Here is a 19,049-nt window from a genome sequence, read left to right on the forward strand (position 1 = left end):
ACACAACCAATGGGGTAGGTGGGTTTATCTGGTGAACAGCTGGCTCTACACAACCAATGGGGTAGGTGGGTTTATCTGGTGAACAGCTGGCTCTACACAACCAATGGGGTAGGTGGGTTTATCTGGTGAACAGCTGGCTCTACACAACCAATGGGGTGGGTTTATCTGGTGAACAGCTGGCTCTACACAACCAATGGGGTAGGTGGGTTTATCTGGTGAACAGCTGGCTCTACACAACCAACGGGGTAGGTTTATCTGGTGAACAGCTGGCTCTACACAACCAATGGGGTAGGTTTATCTGGTGAACAGCTGGCTCTACACAACCAATGGGGTGGGTTTATCTGGTGAACAGCTGGCTCTACACAACCAGTCAAATCAAAAATCAAATCAAATGTATTTATATAGCCCTTCGTACATCAAATCAAATCAAATCAAAATCCAATGTTATTTGTCACATACACATGGTTAGCAGATGTTAATGCGAGTGTAGCGAAATGCTTGTGCTTCTAGTTCCGACAATGCAGTAATAACGAACAAGTAATCTAACTAACAATTCCAAAAAAAAACGACTGTCTTATACACAGTGTAAGGGGATAAGGAATATGTACATAAGGATATATGAATGAGTGATGGTACAGAGCAGCATAGGCAAGATACAGTAGATGGTATTGAGTACAGTATATACATATGAGATGAGTATGTAAACAAAGTGGCATAGTTAAAGTGGCTAGTGATACATGTATTACATAAGGATGCAGTCGATGATATAGAGTACAGTATATACGTATGCATATGAGATGAATAATGTAGGGTAAGTAACATTATATAAGGTAGCATTGTTTAAAGTGGCTAGTGATATATTTACATCATTTCCCATCAATTCCCATTATTAAAGTGGCTGGAGTTGAGTCAGTGTCATTGACAGTGTGTTGGCAGCAGCCACTCAATGTTAGTGGTGGCTGTTTAACAGTCTGATGGCCTTGAGATAGAAGCTGTTTTTCAGTCTCTCGGTCCCAGCTTTGATGCACCTGTACTGACCTCGCCTTCTGGATGACAGCGGGGTGAACAGGCAGTGGCTCGGGTGGTTGATCTCCTTGATGATCTTTATGGCCTTCCTGTAGCATCGGGTGGTGTAGGTGTCCTGGAGGGCAGGTAGTTTGTCCCCAGTGATGCGTTGTGCAGACCTCACTACCCTCTGGAGAGCCTTACGGTTGAGGGCGGTGCAGTTGCCATACCAGGCGGTGATACAGCCCGCCAGGATGCTCTCGATTGTGCATCTGTAGAAGTTTGAGTGCTTTTGGTGACAAGCCGAATTTCTTCAGCCTCCTGAGGTTGAAGAGGCGCTGCTGCGCCTTCTTCACGATGCTGTCTGTGTGAGTGGACCAATTCAGTTTGTCTGTGATGTGTATGCCGAGGAACTTAAAAAACTTGCTACCCTCTCCACTACTGTTCCATCGATGTGGATAGGGGGGTGTTCCCTCTGCTGTTTCCTGAAGTCCACAATCATCTCCTTAGTTTTGTTGACGTTGAGTGTGAGGTTATTTTCCTGACACCACACTCCGAGGGCCCTCACCTCCTCCCTGTAGGCCGTCCCGTATCTCAAAGTGCTGTACAGAAACCCAGCCTAAAACCCCAAACAGCAAGCAATGCAGGTGTAGAAGCACGGTGGCTAGGAAAAACTCCCTAGAAAGGCCAAAACCTAGGAAGAAACCTAGAGAGGAACCAGGCTATGTGGGGTGGCCAGTCCTCTTCTGGCTGTGCCGGGTGGAGATTAAAAACAGAACATGGCCAAGATGTTCAAATGTTCATAAATGACCAGCATGGTCCAATAATAATAAGGCAGAACAGTTGAAACTGGAGCAGCAGCACACCCAGGTGGACTGGGGACAGCAAGGAGTCATCATGTCAGGTAGTCCTGAGGCATGGTCCTAGGGCTCAGGTCCTCCGAGAGAGAGAAAGAAAGAGAGAGAGAGAATTAGAGAGAGCACACTTAAATTCACACAGGACACCGAATAGGACAGGAGAAGTACTCCAGATATAACAAACTGACCCTAGCCCCCCGACACATAAACTACTGCAGCATAAATACTGGAGGCTGAGACAGGAGGGGTCAGGAGACACTGTGGCCCATTCCAAGGACACCCCCGGACAAGGCCAAACAGGAAGGATATAACCCCACCCACTTTGCCAAAGCACAGCCCCCCACACCACTAGAGGGATATCTTCAACCACCAATTTACCATCCTGAGACAAGGCCGAGTATAGCCCACAAAGATCTCCACCACGGCACAACCCAAGGGGGGGCGCCAACCCAGACAGGAAGATCACATCAGTGACTCAACCCACTCAGGTGACGCACCCCTCCCAGGGACGGCATGAGAGAGCCCCAGCAAGCCAGTGACTCAGCCCCTGTAATAGGGTTAGAGGCAGAGAATCCCAGTGGAAAGAGGGGAACCGGCCAGGCAGAGACAGCAAGGGCGGTTCGTTGCTCCAGAGCCTTTCCGTTCACCTTCCCACTCCTGGGCCAGACTACACTCAATCATATGACCCACTGAAGAGATGAGTCTTCAGTAAAGACTTAAAGGTTGAGACCGAGTTTGCGTCTCTGACATGGGTAGGCAGACCGTTCCATAAAAATGGAGCTCTATAGGAGAAAGCCCTGCCTCCAGCTGTTTGCTTAGAAATTCTAGGGACAATTAGGAGGCCTGCGTCTTGTGACCGTAGCGTACGTGTAGGTATGTACGGCAGGACCAAATCAGAGAGATAGGTAGGAGCAAGCCCATGTAATGCTTTGTAGGTTAGCAGTAAAACCTTGAAATCAGCCCTTGCCTTGACAGGAAGCCAGTGTAGAGAGGCTAGCACTGGAGTAATATGATCAAATATTTTGGTTCTAGTCAGGATTCGAGCAGTCTTGTTAAGCACTAACTGAAGTTTATTTAGTGCTTTATCCGGGTAGCCGAAAAGTAGAGCATTGCAGTAGTCTAACCTAGAAGTGACAAAAGCATGGATTAATTCCGTCCTAACGGCCCGGAACAGTTGGTGGAGGGGCCGACCTGACGGCCTGAACAGTTGGTGGAGGGGCCGACCTGACGGCCGGAACAGTTGGTGGAGGGGCCGACCTGACGGCCTGAACAGTTGGTGGAGGGGCCGACCTGACGGCCTGAACAGTTGGTGGAGGGGCCGACCTGACGGCCGGAACAGTTGGTGGAGGGGCCGACCTGACGGCCTGAACAGTTGGTGGAGGGGCCGACCTGACGGCCTGAACAGTTGGTGTCCCTCTGACGCTAAACAGACAAGAGTATCGTGAGAACACGTGTCCCGCTGTAGAGAGATTTAAGGAAATCCCTAGCTAATCCTGCTGCTCTCTGGGCCTGGCCTGTACAGTGGGCGGGGGGTGGTTATGAAGTGTGTGTGTGTGACGTGTTTTCCGTCAGGGAGGCGTACTGTATATTTCGGTTGTTGTGGTTATTTGTTTGTGTCCCTGACGTCCGCCTGGTCAGTGCTCTCTGGGTCTGTAGAGTGGAGGGTGTTGTGGTTACTAGTTGGTGTCCCTGACGTCCGTCTGGTCAGTGCTCTCTGGGTCTGTAGAGTGGAGGGTGTTGTGGTTACTAGTTGGTGTCCCTGACGTCTGTCTGGTCAGTGCTCTCTGGGTCTGTAGAGTGGGGGGTGTTGTGGTCAGTGCTCTCTGGGTCTGTAGAGTGGGGGGTGTTGTGGTCAGTGCTCTCTGGGTCTGTAGAGTGAGGGGGTGTTGTGGTCAGTACTCTCTGGGTCTGTAGAGTGGGGGGTGTTGTGGTCAGTGCTCTCTGGGTCTGTAGAGTGGGGGTTGTTGTGGTCAGTGCTCTCTGGGTCTGTAGAGTGGGGGGTGTTGTGGTCAGTGCTCTCTGGGTCTGGACTGGTTGAAGCTCCCAGATGAAGTCTTCCTGGCTCCAGAGGACTGTCCACTGGATAGTGTGCTGGAAGTCCATACGGCGGAAGAGCCGCAGGCAAGTATTTCTACACGTTGATGTAGGATGTGTGTGTGTGTGTGTTGTCAGAATGTGTGTGTGTGTGTGTGTGTGTTGTCAGAATGTGTGAGTGTGTGTGTTGTCAGAATGTGTGTGTGTGTGTGTGTGTTGTCAGAATGTGAGTGTGTGTGTGTGTTGTCAGAATGTGAGTGTGTGTGTGTGTTGTCAGAATGTGTGTGTGTGTTGTCAGAATGTGTGTGTGTGTGTGTGTGTTGTCAGAATGTGTGTGTGTGTGTGTGTGTTAGAATGTGAGTGTGTGTGTGTGTTGTCAGAATGTGAGTGTGTGTGTGTGTTGTCAGAATGTGAGTGTGTGTGTGTGTTGTCAGAATGTGTGAGTGCGTGTGTTGTCAGAATGTGTGTGTGTGTGTTGTCAGAATGTGAGTGTGTGTGTGTGTTGTCAGAATGTGAGTGTGTGTGTGTGTTGTCAGAATGTGAGTGTGTGTGTGTTGTCAGAATGTGAGTGTGTGTGTGTTGTCAGAATGTGAGTGTGTGTGTGTTGTCAGAATGTGAGTGTGTGTGTTGTCAGAATGTGAGTGTGTGTGTGTTGTCAGAATGTGAGTGTGTGTGTGTTGTCAGAATGTGAGTGTGTGTGTGTGTGTGTTAGAATGTGAGTGTGTGTGTTGTCAGAATGTGAGTGTGTGTGTGTGTGTGTGTTAGAATGTGAGTGTGTGTTTTGGTTCTGTCAGCTTGTTGTTATTGGTCGTTTCCATGTGGAGGGTAGACGTATGTTTATTTGGTCAGCTGGTGTGTGTCGTGTGTGTGTGTGTGTGTGTGTGTGTGTGTGTGTGTGTGTGAGTGTTTTTCTAACAGAATGATGACTGGGACCTTTTTATGCAATTTGACTATTTTCATACGGTGACACAGAGAAGCTTTTCCCTGAGTATAAAGGGTGGATTTAGGATCTGGGCTTTTCCTGAGTATAAAGGGTGGATTTAGGATCTGGGCTTTTCCCTGAGTATAAAGGGTGGATTTAGGATCTGGGCTTTTCCTGAGTATAAAGGGTGGATTTAGGATCTGGGCTTTTCCTGAGTATAAAGGGTGGATTTAGGATTTGGGCTTTTCCTGAGTATAAAGGGTGGATTTAGGATCTGGGATTTTCCTGAGTATAAAGGGTGGATTTAGGATCTGGGCTTTTCCTGAGTATAAAGGGTGGATTTAGGATCTGGGCTTTTCCTGAGTATAAAGGGTGGATTTAGGATCTGGACTTTTCCTGATTATAAAGGGTGGATTTAGGATCTGGGCTTTTCCTGAGTATAAAGGGTGGATTTAGGATCTGGGCTTTTCCTGAGTATAAAGGGTGGATTTAGGATCTGGGCTTTTCCTGAGTATAAAGGGTGGATTTAGGATCTGGGCCGATTCATTGGAAGGTGAATGAATGATGGACGATAGTTCTAATATCCATCTCCCTTTTAAAGGAATGTCTCGAGGTGTTTGATAAGTCTGTTGACTCTGCATCGCTGTCTGTGTACATCCATTGATGTACCTAGCTGTTCACTGTGATTATGGACAGAGTGCTGACTCACCCAATCTGTGGTCATGTCCCTGTGGTGTTATCCCTGGGCAGCCCTAAGGTGGGGTGGGGGGTATTAGTGACCTGGGCTGCTGGCTAAGCCCCTCTTACAGTTACCACCTTAACCAGTAACATCTGAAGGACAGGGTGAGGTGAGGGTGGGAGTCACTCTGTCTGAGCTCTAAACCTGTCCTAGTGTGAGTCACTCTGTCTGAGCTCTGATGCGTTAGGCTAATATCAGATTATTCATCGTTTCTGTGTGGAGACTGGCGTTGAATGTTCAATGCTTTCTTTGGAAGTGGCTCAAGCTATAAAGTCATTATTTATTCAACCTTTATTTAACTAGGCAAGTCAGTTAAGAACAAATTCTTATTTTCAATGACGGCCCTGGGAACAGTCTAGGAACTGCCTTGTTCAGGGGCAGAACGACAGAAGTTTACCTTGTCAGCTTGGGGGATTTGATCTTACAACCTTTCGGTTACTAGTCCAATGCTCTAACCACTAGGCTACCTGCCTCCTCTACACTCTAACCACTAGGCTACCTGCCTCCTCTACACTCTAACCACTAGGCTACCTGCCTCCTCTACACTCTAACCACTAGGCTACCTGCCTCCTCTACACTCTAACCACTAGGCTACCTGCCTCCTCTACACTCTAACCACTAGGCTACCTGCCTCCTCTACACTCTAACCACTAGGCTACCTGCCTCCTCTACACTCTAACCACTAGGCTACCTGCCTCCTCTACACTCTAACCACTAGGCTACCTGCCTCCTCTACACTCTAACCACTAGGCTACCTGCCTCCTCTACACTCTAACCACTAGGCTACCTGCCTCCTCTACACTCTAACCACTAGGTTACCTGCCTCCTCTACACTCTAACCACTAGGCTACCTGCCTCCTCTACACTCTAACCACTAGGCTACCTGCCTCCTCTACACTCTAACCACTAGGCTACCTGCCTCCTCTACACTCTAACCACTAGGCTACCTGCCTCCTCTACACTCTAACCACTAGGCTACCTGCCTCCTCTACACTCTAACCACTAGGCTACCTGCCTCCTCTACACTCTAACCACTAGGCTACCTGCCGCCCCTACACTCTAACCACTAGGCTACCTGCCTCCTCTACACTCTAACCACTAGACTACCTGCCTCCTCTACACTCTAACCACTAGGCTACCTGCCTCCTCTACACTCTAACCACTAGGCTACCTGCCTCCTCTACACTCTAACCACTAGGCTACCTGCCGCCTCTATACTCTAACCACTAGGCTACCCTACCGCCTCTACACTCTAACCACTAGGCTACCTGCCTCCTCTACACTCTAACCACTAGGCTACCTGCCGCCCCTACACTCTAACCACTAGGCTACCTGCCTCCTCTACACTCTAACCACTAGGCTACCTGCCACCCCTACACTCTAACCACTTGGCTACCTGCCGCCCCAACACTCTAACCACTAGGCTACCTGCCGTCCTTACACTCTGACCACTAGGCTACCTGCCATCCCTACACTCTAACCATTAGGCTACCTGCCGTCCCTACACTCTAACCACTAGGCTACCTGCCGTCCCTACACTCTAACCACTTGGCTACCTGCCGCCCCAACACTCTAACCACTAGGCTACCTGCCGTCCCTACACTCTAACCACTAGGCTACCTGCCGTCCCTACACTCTAACCACTAGGCTACCTGCCGTCCCTACACTCTAACCACTAGGCTACCTGCCTCCTCTACACTCTAACCACTAGGCTACCTGCCTCCTCTACACTCTAACCACTAGGCTACCCTGCCTCCTCTACACTCTAACCACTAGACTACCTGCCTCCCCTACACTCTAACCACTAGGCTACCTGCCTCCTCTACACTCTAACCACTAGGCTACCCTGCCTCCTCTACACTCTAACCACTAGACTACCTGCCTCCCCTACACTCTAACCACTAGACTACCTGCCTCCTCTACACTCTAACCACTAGACTACCTGCCTCCTCTACACTCTAACCACTAGACTACCTGCCTCCTCTACACTCTAACCACTAGACTACCTGCCTCCTCTACACTCTAACCACTAGACTACCTGCCTCCCCTACACTCTAACCACTAGGCTACCTGCCGCCCCGAATAGAAGGCAATGTGTCTTGCTCTCTATCCTTTATGGAAGGGTCATGTCATGAGTCACATGACATGTTGTAGACTAACCCCCCCATGTGTATATTGCCCTATCATTTTTCCTGCATGTCCTTCTCCTACCACACCTCCATTTGAGTCTCTGTGTCATCTCTCTAGTAATCCATCTTCTCTGTGGTGTTTTTAGGAAAATAACACTGGTGATGGTTGGACTTGACAACGCTGGGAAGACTGCTACAGTACGCGGGATCCAGGGAGGTGAGTGGGTCGTCTTGACTTGAATCACTCACTTCTATTCTACTCGATTATAAGATGTTTTTTTTGGGGGGGGCTCGTTCTCTTCGTCGCTGAGTGTGTGTGTGTGTTGTGTTCCATCACAGAGAGCCCAGAGGACGTGGCCCCTACGGTAGGGTTCTCCAAGGTGGATCTGAAGCAGGGGAAGTTTGAGGTCACCATCTTTGACCTGGGCGGAGGGAAGAGGATCAGGTCTTTATACTTGTTGTCTTTCTGACACTCACACCTGCACTTTCTGCCCTGACTCTGCTGATAGGACTATTTTAAACAAAGGTCTACTTGCAGTGGCTGTGATATGTGGTCTCCCCCCCCCCCCCCCTACTAAACGTATAGTTGAATGTACTTCCTGTGGTGGCTGTGATATGTTGTCCCCCCCCCCCCCCCCTACTAAACGTATAGTTGAATGTACTTCCTGTGGTGGCTGTGATATGTTGTCCCCCCCCCCCACTAAATGTATAGTTGAATGTACTTCCTGTGGTGGCTGTGATATGTGCCCCCCCCCTACTAAACGTATAGTTGAATGTACTTCCTGTGGTGGCTGTGATATGTGGTCCCCCCCCCCCCCCCCCCCCCCCCCCCTACTAAACGTATAGTTGAATGTACTTCCTGTGGTGGCTGTGATATGTGGTCCCCCCCCCTACTAAATGTATAGTTGAATGTACTTCCTGTGGTGGCTGTGATATGTGGTCCCCCCCTACTAAACGTATAGTTGAATGTACTTCCTGTGGTGGCTGTGATATGTGGTCCCCCCCCTACTAAATGTATAGTTGAATGTACTTCCTGTGGTGGCTGTGATATGTGCCCCCCCCCCCCCCCCCTACTAAATGTATAGTTGAATGTACTTCCTGCGGTGGCTGTGATATGTGCCCCCCCCCCCCCCCCTACTAAATGTATAGTTGAATGTACTTCCTGTGGTGGCTGTGATATGTGGTCCCCCCCCCCCCACTAAATGTATAGTTGAATGTACTTCCTGTGGTGGCTGTGATATGTGGTCCCCCCCCCCCCTACTAAATGTGTAGTTGAATGTACTTCCTGTGGTGGCTGTGATATGTGCCCCCCCCCCCCCCCCCCCCCCCTACTAAATGTATAGTTGAATGTACTTCCTGTGGTGGCTGTGATATGTGGTCCCCCCCCCCCCCCCTACTAAATGTATAGTTGAATGTACTTCCTGTGGTGGCTGTGATATGTGGTCCCCCCCCCCCCCCCCCCCTACTAAATGTATAGTTGAATGTACTTCCTGTGGTGGCTGTGATATGTGCCCCCCCCCTACTAAACGTATAGTTGAATGTACTTCCTGTGGTGGCTGTGATATGTGGTCCCCCCCCCTACTAAATGTATAGTTGAATGTACTTCCTGTGGTGGCTGTGATATGTGCCCCCCCCTACTAAACGTATAGTTGAATGTACTTCCTGTGGTGGCTGTGATATGTGGTCCCCCCCCCCCCCCCTACTAAATGTATAGTCGAATGTACTTCCTGTGGTGGCTGTGATATTCCCCCCCCCCCCCTACTAAACGTATAGTTGAATGTACTTCCTGTGGTGGCTCTGGATAAGAGTCTGCTAAATGTGTGATCAGGGGCATCTGGAAGAACTACTACAGCGAGTCGTACGGGGTGGTGTTCGTGGTGGACTCCAGTGATGTTCAGAGGATCCAGGAGACCAGGGACACCATGGCTGAGGTCCTCCGACACCCTCGCATCTCTGGGAAACCTGTCCTAGTGTGAGTCACTCTGTCTGAGCTCTAAACCTGGCCTAGTGTGAGTTACTGTCTGAGCTCTAAACCTGGCCTAGTGTGAGTCTCTCTGTCTGAGCTCTAAACCTGGCCTAGTGTAAGTTACTCTGTCTGAGCTCTAAACCTGGCCTAGTGTGAGTCACTCTGTCTGAGCTCTAAACCTGGCCTAGTGTGAGTCACTCTGTCTGAGCTCTAAGTCTCTTTTTAAAGTAGCGTATTATATTCTGCCCAACATATTGAGAAAAGGGAATCCATGTTAGCAGGAATCCAACTATATTTCCACTTCCCTGACTGGCTGCATTAGAGCATGAAGTGTCCTCCTCCCACACCATATGTTTCTGTCACACACACACACACACACACACACACACACACACACACACACACACACACACACACACACACACACACACACACACACATCCTCATCCTCCTGGAGAACTCAACTTCATTTCTATAAAAAAAATATATTTCCCCTTACCGGAACCACTAACCTCGTACCCTAATTCTAAGCCTAATTGTAACCCTGAATCTCTAAGCTTAAAATAGCCTCTGTCCTCATTGGGACGAGGGAGAATTTCCCTTGTTCTACTATCCTTGTAGTGGGCTTTCTGAGATTGTAGATCACACAGACAGACACACACACACACACACACACACACACACACACACACACGTAGAATTTCCCTTGTTCTACTATCCTTGTAGTGGGCTTTCTGAGATTGTAGATCACACGCAAAATGTCCCTTGTTTTAGAAGAACCAACACACACACAGACAGACAGACAGACAGACAGACAGACAGACAGACACATCACCCCACCACCTGCTGTCTGACACCTGTTTCTGACATATCCCTGTCGGCTCCACAGATTGGCTAACAAGCAGGATCGGGACGGGGCATTGGCTGAGGCAGACATCATTGAGAACCTGTCATTGGAGAAGCTAGTGAACGAGAACAAGTGTCTCTGTCAGATCGTGAGTGATGCTGTGGTTTATCTTTCAATACTTCACCTGCAGTAACTGCAGTACTGTGGCTATGAGACTGTACCTAGTTATACTGCAGTACTGTGGCTATGAGACTGTACCTTGTTATACTGCAGTACTGTGGCTATGAGACTGTACCTTGTTATACTGCAGTACTGTGGCTATGAGACTGTACCTTGTTATACTGCAGTACTATGGCTATGAGACTGTGCCTTGTTATACTGCAGTACTGTGGCTATGAGACTGTACCTTGTTATACTGTGGCTATGAGACTGTACCTTGTTATACTGCAGTACTGTGGCTATGAGACTGTACCTTGTTATACTGCAGTACTGTGGCTATGAGACTGTACCTTGTTATACTGCAGTACTGTGGCTATGAGACTGTACCTTGTTATACTGCAGTACTGTGGCTATGAGACTGTACCTTGTTATACTGTGGCTATGAGACTGTACCTTGTTATACTGTGGCTATGAGACTGTACCTTGTTATACTGCAGTACTGTGGCTATGAGACTGTACCTTGTTATACTGCAGTACTATGGCTATGAGACTGTACCTTGTTATACTGTGGCTATGAGACTGTACCTTGTTATACTGCAGTACTGTGGCTATGAGACTGTACCTAGTTATACTGCAGTACTGTGCTATGAGACTGTACCTTGTTATACTGCAGTACTGTGGCTATGAGACTGTACCTTGTTATACTGCAGTACTGTGGCTATGAGACTGTACCTTGTTATACTGCAGTACTGTGGCTATGAGACTGTACCTTGTTATACTGTGGCTATGAGACTGTACCTTGTTATACTGCAGTACTGTGGCTATGAGACTGTACCTTGTTATACTGTGGCTATGAGACTGTACCTTGTTATACTGCAGTACTGTGGCTATGAGACTGTACCTTGTTATACTGTGGCTATGAGACTGTACCTTGTTATACTGCAGTACTGTGGCTATGAGACTGTACCTTGTTATACTGTGGCTATGAGACTGTACCTTGTTATACTGCAGTACTGTGGTTATGAGACTGTACCTTGTTATACTGCAGTACTGTGGCTATGAGACTGTACCTTGTTATACTGTGGCTATGAGACTGTACCTTGTTATACTGTGGTACTGTGGCTATGAGACTGTACCTTGTTATACTGCAGTACTGTGGCTATGAGACTGTACCTTGTTATACTGTGGCTATGAGACTGTACCTTGTTATACTGTGGCTATGAGACTGTACCTTGTTATACTGCAGTACTGTGGCTATGAGACTGTACCTTGTTATTCTGCAGTACTGTGGCTATGAGACTGTACCTTGTTATACTGTGGCTATGAGACTGTACCTTGTTATACTGCAGTACTGTGGCTATGAGACTGTACCTTGTTATACTGTGGCTATGAGACTGTACCTTGTTATACTGCAGTACTGTGGCTATGAGACTGTACCTTGTTATACTGTGGCTATGAGACTGTACCTTGTTATACTGCAGTACTGTGGCTATGAGACTGTACCTTGTTATACTGTGGCTATGAGACTGTACCTTGTTATACTGCAGTACTGTGGCTATGAGACTGTACCTTGTTATACTGCAGTACTGTGGCTATGAGACTGTACCTTGTTATACTGTGGCTATGAGACTGTACCTTGTTATACTGCAGTACTGTGGCTATGAGACTGTACCTTGTTATACTGCAGTACTATGGCTATGAGACTGTACCTTGTTATACTGCAGTACTGTGGCTATGAGACTGTACCTTGTTATACTGCAGTACTGTGGCTATGAGACTGTACCTTGTTATACTGCAGTATTGTGGCTATGAGACTGTACCTTGTTATACTGTGGCTATGAGACTGTACCTTGTTATACTGCAGTACTGTGGCTATGAGACTGTACCTTGTTATACTGCAGTACTGTGGCTATGAGACTGTACCTTGTTATACTGCAGTACTATGGCTATGAGACTGTACCTTGTTATACTGCAGTACTGTGGCTATGAGACTGTACCTTGTTATACTGTGGCTATGAGACTGTACCTTGTTATACTGTGGCTATGAGGCTGTACATTATTGCAGCTGGTAAGGATTGTGTGTTCTTCATAGATTCTATTAGCAAAGAGTTCCTCCTGGTTTCAACAATGACCCCCTCCCTTATTGTTCTCTCTCTTGGGAGAATAGCTGTCTATAAAATACATGAGTTAAGAAATCAAATGTTGTGTGACCTGTAAATCCTCTCTGTCTCTCTACCCGTCTGACTTCCTGTGTGTTGTCAGGAGCCGTGTTCTGCTGTTCTGGGCTACGGTAAGAAGGGGGACAAGTCCATCAGGAACGGACTCAACTGGCTGCTGAACAACATCGCTAAAGACTACGAAGCCATCTCTGAACGCGTCCGGAAGGACACGGCCGAACAGAGGGCTCAGGAGGAACAGGAGAAGAGAGAGAGACAGGAGAGAGTACGGAGGATACGGGAGGAGAGGTGAGGAGGAGGATTTAGGAGGAGGAGAGGTGAGGAGGAGAGAGGACAGGAGAGGAGGAGGATTTAGGAGGAGGAGGAGAGAGTACGAAGGATATGGGAGGAGAGGTGAGGATGTGGAGGAGAGAGTACGAAGGACACGGCCGAACAGAGGGCTCAGGAGGAACAGGAGAAGAGAGACAGGAGAGAGTACGGAGGAGGTGAGGAGTGGGAGAGAGGAGGAGAGGTGAGGAGAAGAGAGGAGGAGAAGAAGAAAGAGAGACAGGAGAGAGTACGGAGGATACTGGAGGAGAGGTGAGGAGGAGGAGAGGAGGAGGATTTAGGAGGAGGAGGAGAGAGTACGAAGGATATGGGAGGAGAGGTGAGGATGTGGAGGAGAGAGTACGAAGGACACGGCCGAACAGAGGGCTCAGGAGGAACAGGAGAAGAGAGACAGGAGAGAGTACGGAGGAGAGGTGAGGAGGTGAGGAGTGGGAGAGAGGAGGAGAGGTGAGGAGGAGGAGAAGAAGAAAGAGAGACAGGAGAGAGTACGGAGGATACTGGAGGAGAGGTGAGGAGGAGGAGAGGAGGAAGAGAGAGGTGAGGAGAGGGTGAGGTGAGGTGAGGAGGAGGAGGGGGAGAGGGAGAGGAGGAGGAGGAGAGAGACAGGAGAGAGTACGGAGGATACTGGAGGAGAGGTGAGGAGAGGAGAGAGGTGAGGAGAGGGTGAGGAGGAGGAGAGAGGAGGTGAGGAGGAGGGGGAGAGAACGAAGGATACGGGAGGAGAGGAGAGGAGAGGAGGAGGAGAGGAGAGGAGGAGGAGAGGTGAGGAGGAGGAGGAGGGGGAGAGAGAGGAGGAGAGAGGGGAGAGGAGGAGGAGAGAGGAGAGAAGGAGAAGGAGGAGAGAGTACGAAGGATACGGGAGGAGAGGTGAGGATGGGGTGGAGAGAGTACTAAGGACACGGCCGAACAGAGGGCTCAGGAGGAACAGGAGGAACAGGAGAAGAGAGGGAGACAGGAGAGAGTACGGAGGATACGGGAGGAGGAGGAGGAGGTGAGGAGGAGGAGGAGAGACTGTGTTGCAGTATCATGTACATGTTTAAAATGGCGGTTAAGAAACAGCGACAATACAGTAGACATTAGGAGAGATATCACACCTTAGTGAAGGGAACATTAACCAGCTGGTTAGGAGAGATATCACACCTTAGTGACATTAACCAGCTGGTTAGGAGAGATATCACACCTTAGTGACATTAACCAGCTGGTTAGGAGAGATATCACACCTTAGTGACATTAACCAGCTGGTTAGGAGAGATATCACACCTTAGTGAAGGGAACATTAACCAGCTGGTTAGGAGAGATATCACACCTTAGTGAAGGGAACATTAACCAGCTGGTTAGGAGAGATATCACACCTTAGTGACATTAACCAGCTGGTTAGGAGAGATATCACACCTTAGTGACATTAACCAGCTGGTTAGGAGAGATATCACACCTTAGTGACATTAACCAGCTGGTTAGGAGAGATATCACACCTTAGTGACATTAACCAGCTGGTTAGGAGAGATATCACACCTTAGTGACATTAACCAGCTGGTTAGGAGAGATATCACACCTTAGTGAAGGGAACATTAACCAGCTGGTTAGGAGAGATATCACACCTTAGTGACATTAACCAGCTGGTTAGGAGAGATATCACACCTTAGTGACATTAACCAGCTGGTTAGGAGAGATATCACACCTTTGTGACATTAACCAGCTGGTTAGGAGAGATATCACACCTTAGTGACATTAACCAGCTGGTTAGGAGAGATATCACACCTTAGTGACATTAACCAGCTGGTTAGGAGAGATATCACACCTTAGTGACATTAACCAGCTGGTTAGGAGAGATATCACACCTTAGTGAAGGGAACATTAACCAGCTGAATTTTAGGCCGTCGTTGTAAATAAGAATGAGTTATTAACTGACCTGCCTAGTTAACATTTGAGGTAAATACAAAAGTCCTTTTGTTCCCCTGATCCCAGAGACCGTCAGGAGAAAGAGGAGGCGGAGAGGGAGGGTCGGACACTGCATGAGGAGGAGGAGACCGACGCCGCCGCCGTACACAGCCCCTTCCAGCCAATCGGCAACGTCATCAATGAGGTGTGGAATACACTGGGCCAATCAGCATCAACTTTGTTGATTTGCTTGAAATGGCACTCTAGTAGTGCACTGGTTTTGACCAGAGCCCTATGTGTTCGTTGTAGTGTCCCCTTTAGGGAATAGGGTGCCATTTGAGCCGCAAGGTCAATGGGTTGGGGGATTCCATCTGTATTAATGCCATGGGGGGATTCCATCTGTATTAATGCCATGGGGGGAGTCCATCTGTATTAATGCCATGGGGGGGTTCCATCTGTATTAATGCCATGGGGGGGGTTCCATCTGTATTAATGCCATGGGGGGGGGTTCCATCTGTATTAATGCCATCGGTGCCCATCTGTATGAATGCCATGGGGGGGTTCCATCTGTATGAATGCCATGGGGGGGTTCCATCTGTATTAATGCCATGGGGGAGGGGGTTCCATCTGTATTAATGCCATGGGGGGGGGGGTTCCATCTGTATTAATGCCATGGGGGGGGTTCCATCTGTATTAATGCCATGGGGGGGGGGGGGGGGGGGGTTCCAGCTGTATTAATGCCATGGGGCTCCAGCTGTATTAATGCCATGGGGGGGTTCCATCTGTATTAATGCCATGGGGGGGGGGGGTTCCAGCTGTATTAATGCCATGGGGCTCCATCTGTATTAATGCCATGGGGGGTTCCATCTGTATTAATGCCATGGGGGGGGGGGGGGTCCAGCTGTATTAATGCCATGGGGCTCCAGCTGTATTAATGCCATGGGGGGGTTCCAGCTGTATTAATGCAATGGGGGGGTTCCAGCTGTATTAATGCCATGGGGGGTTCCATCTGTGTTAATGCCATGTGTGGGTTCCAGCTGTATTAATGCCATGGGGGGGGTCCAGCTGTGTTAATGCCATGGGGGGGTCCAGCTGTGTTCATGCCATTTGGGGGGGGGGGGGGGGTCCAGCTGTATTAATGCCATCGGGGGTTCCAGCTGTGTTAATGCGTGTTCCATCCATGCAGAATGAAGACAAGCTGAAGAAGAGACCGACAGGAGGGCAGGTGGGTGGTGCCAACGATTCTAGAAAAGGAGGGCAGGAAGAGGAGGAGGAGGAGGAGGAAGAGGACAGCGAGAGACAGACTCCAGAGAGCGGTGCAGCCTCAGTGGAGCGGACGAAGAAGAAGACGAGTAAACTGAGACTGAAGAGGAAACACAGAGTGGACCCTCTGAGGACGGAGGAGACAGCAGCCCCCGAGAGCCCCATACCTCCACCACTACCTGGTGAGAGACACACCTCCACCACTACCTGGTGAGAGACACACCTCCACCACTACCTGGTGAGAGACACACCTCCACCACTACCTGGTGAGACACACCTCCACCACTACCTGGTGAGAGACACACCTCCACCACTACCTGGTGAGAGACACACCTCCACCACTACCTGGTGAGAGACACACCTCCACCACTACCTGGTGAGAGACACACCTCCACCACTACCTGGTGAGAGACACACCTCCACCACTACCTGGTGAGACACACCTCCACCACTACCTGGTGAGAGACACACCTCCACCACTACCTGGTGAGAGACACACCTCCACCACTACCTGGTGAGAGACACACCTCCACCACTACCTGGTGAGAGAGAGACACCTCCACCACTACCTGGTGAGAGACACACCTCCACCACTACCTGGTGAGACACACCTCCACCACTACCTGGTGAGAGACACACCTCCACCACTACCTGGTGAGAGACACACCTCCACCACTACCTGGTGAGAGACACACCTCCACCACTACCTGGTGAGAGACACACCTCCACCACTACCTGGTGAGAGACACACCTCCACCACTACCTGGTGAGAGACACACCTCCACCACTACCTGGTGAGAGACACACCTCCACCACTACCTGGTGAGAGACACACCTCCACCACTACCTGGTGAGAGACACACCTCCACCACTACCTGGTGTGAGAGACACACCTCCACCACTACCTGGTGAGAGAGACACACCTCCACCACTACCTGGAGAGAGACACACCTCCACCACTACCTGGGAGAGAGACACACCTCCACCACTACCTGGTGAGAGAGACACACCTCCACCACTACCTGGTGAGAGAGGACACACCTCCACCCACTACCTGGTGAGAGAGACACACCTCCACCAACTACCTGGTAGAGAGACACACCTCCACCACTACCTGGAGAGAGAACACACCTCCACCACTACCTGGAGAGAGACACACCTCCACCACTACCTGGGAGAGACACACCTCCACCACTACCTGGTGAGAGACACACTCACCACTACCTGGTGAGAGACACACCTCCACCACTAACCTGGTGAGAGACACACCTCACCACTACCTGGTGAGAGACACCAACGCCTCCACCACTACCTGGTGAGAGACACACCTCCCACCACTACCTGGTGAGAGACACACCTCCACCACTACCTGGTGAGAGACACACCTCCACCACTACCTGGTGAGAGACACACCTCCACCACTACCTGGTGAGAGACACACCTCCACCACTACCTGGTGAGAGACACACCTCCACCACTACCTGGTGAGAGACACACCTCCACCACTACCTGGTGAGAGACACACCTCCACCACTACCTGGTGAGAGACACACCTCCACCACTACCTGGTGAGAGACACACCTCCACCACTACCTGGTGACACCTCCACCACTACCTGGTGACACCTCCACCACTACCTGGTGACACCTCCACCACTACCTGGTGAGAGAGACACCTCCACCACTACCTGGTGAGAGAGACACCTCCACCACTACCTGGTGAGAGAGAGACACCTCCACCACTACCTGGTGAGAGAGACACACCTCCACCACTACCTGGTGAGAGAGACACACCTCCACCACTACCTGGTGAGAGAGACACACCTCCACCACTACCTGGTGAGAGAGACACACCTCCACCACTACCTGGTGAGAGAGACACACCTCCACCACTACCTGGTGAGAGAGACACACCTCCACCACTACCTGGTGAGAGAGACACTTTTAATCCTTCCATAGGTGTGGCAGACCAATGACTGGGCTGGAACACAGTTTAATCAGTATTCATCAACATGTTGATTTCTTTACTTTCTTTGTTTTAGTGGGATGGGCTTCTACTGATAATGTGTTTGTTGTTTTAGTGGGATGGGCTTCTACTAATAATGTATTTGTTGTTTTAGTGGGATGGGCTTCTACTGATAATGTGTTTTGTTGTTTTAGTGGGATGGGCTTCTACTAATAATGTATTTGTTGTTTTAGTGGGATGGGCTTCTACTAATAATGTATTTGTTGTTTTAGTGGGATGGGCTACTCCCAAAATGTCTAGGCTTCCCAAGCTGGAGCCTCTTGGCGATAGGAGCCGATCCGGTAATGATGTTTTAAAGTGACTGTCTAGACCTGTCATCTGACTGTCTCCACCACCACTCCACTGCTGTATGTTAACCACTAACTAACCACTAACTAACTACTAACTAACCATCTGTCTGTTCCTCATCTAGCAGCGTGTTCATGTCATGCTGTTGTTTCTTCTCTTTCACTAACAGCTGATGATGTCTCTTATTCCATGTTAAACACTGACCCCATTTCCTCTCTGTCTATAGAGCATGTTAAACACTGACCCCATTTCCTCTCTGTCTACAGAGCATGTTAGACACTGACCCCATTTCCTCTCTGTCTACAGAGCATGTTAAACACTGACCCCATTTCCTCTCTGTCTACAGAGCATGTTAAACACTGACCCCATTTCCTCTCTGTCTACAGAGCATGTTAAATACTGACCCCATTTCCTCTGAAAACATATTGTAAGA

At 49.5% G+C, this 19,049-nt stretch overlaps 1 protein-coding gene across 6 annotated transcripts in view; it reads left to right on the forward strand.

Moving 5' to 3' along the window:
- The window catches only part of LOC116373004 (ADP-ribosylation factor-like protein 13B), a 34,074-nt gene that overhangs the window by 13,265 nt on the left and 1,760 nt on the right, over positions 1-19,049 (forward strand). The window contains exons 1-9 of one of the 6 annotated variants that reach the window (XM_031821618.1): positions 3,471-3,983; positions 7,833-7,903; positions 8,026-8,131; positions 9,515-9,658; positions 10,542-10,647; positions 12,921-13,123; positions 15,128-15,245; positions 16,227-16,485; positions 18,541-18,675. In XM_031821618.1, the coding sequence (XP_031677478.1) occupies positions 3,910-3,983; positions 7,833-7,903; positions 8,026-8,131; positions 9,515-9,658; positions 10,542-10,647; positions 12,921-13,123; positions 15,128-15,245; positions 16,227-16,485; positions 18,541-18,629 (1,170 nt within the window). In that variant the 5' untranslated portion in view covers positions 3,471-3,909 and the 3' untranslated portion in view covers positions 18,630-18,675. Of the gene's footprint in view, positions 1-3,470; positions 3,984-7,832; positions 7,904-8,025; positions 8,132-9,514; positions 9,659-10,541; positions 10,648-12,920; positions 13,124-15,127; positions 15,246-16,226; positions 16,514-18,540; positions 18,676-19,049 lie in introns of those variants that run through there. The other 5 variants (XM_031821616.1, XM_031821620.1, XM_031821617.1 and 2 more) reach the window with 5 other exon arrangements.

Source organism: Oncorhynchus kisutch, unplaced genomic scaffold (assembly GCF_002021735.2).
Source record: "Oncorhynchus kisutch isolate 150728-3 unplaced genomic scaffold, Okis_V2 scaffold3999, whole genome shotgun sequence".
Lineage (NCBI taxonomy): Eukaryota > Metazoa > Chordata > Actinopteri > Salmoniformes > Salmonidae > Oncorhynchus > Oncorhynchus kisutch.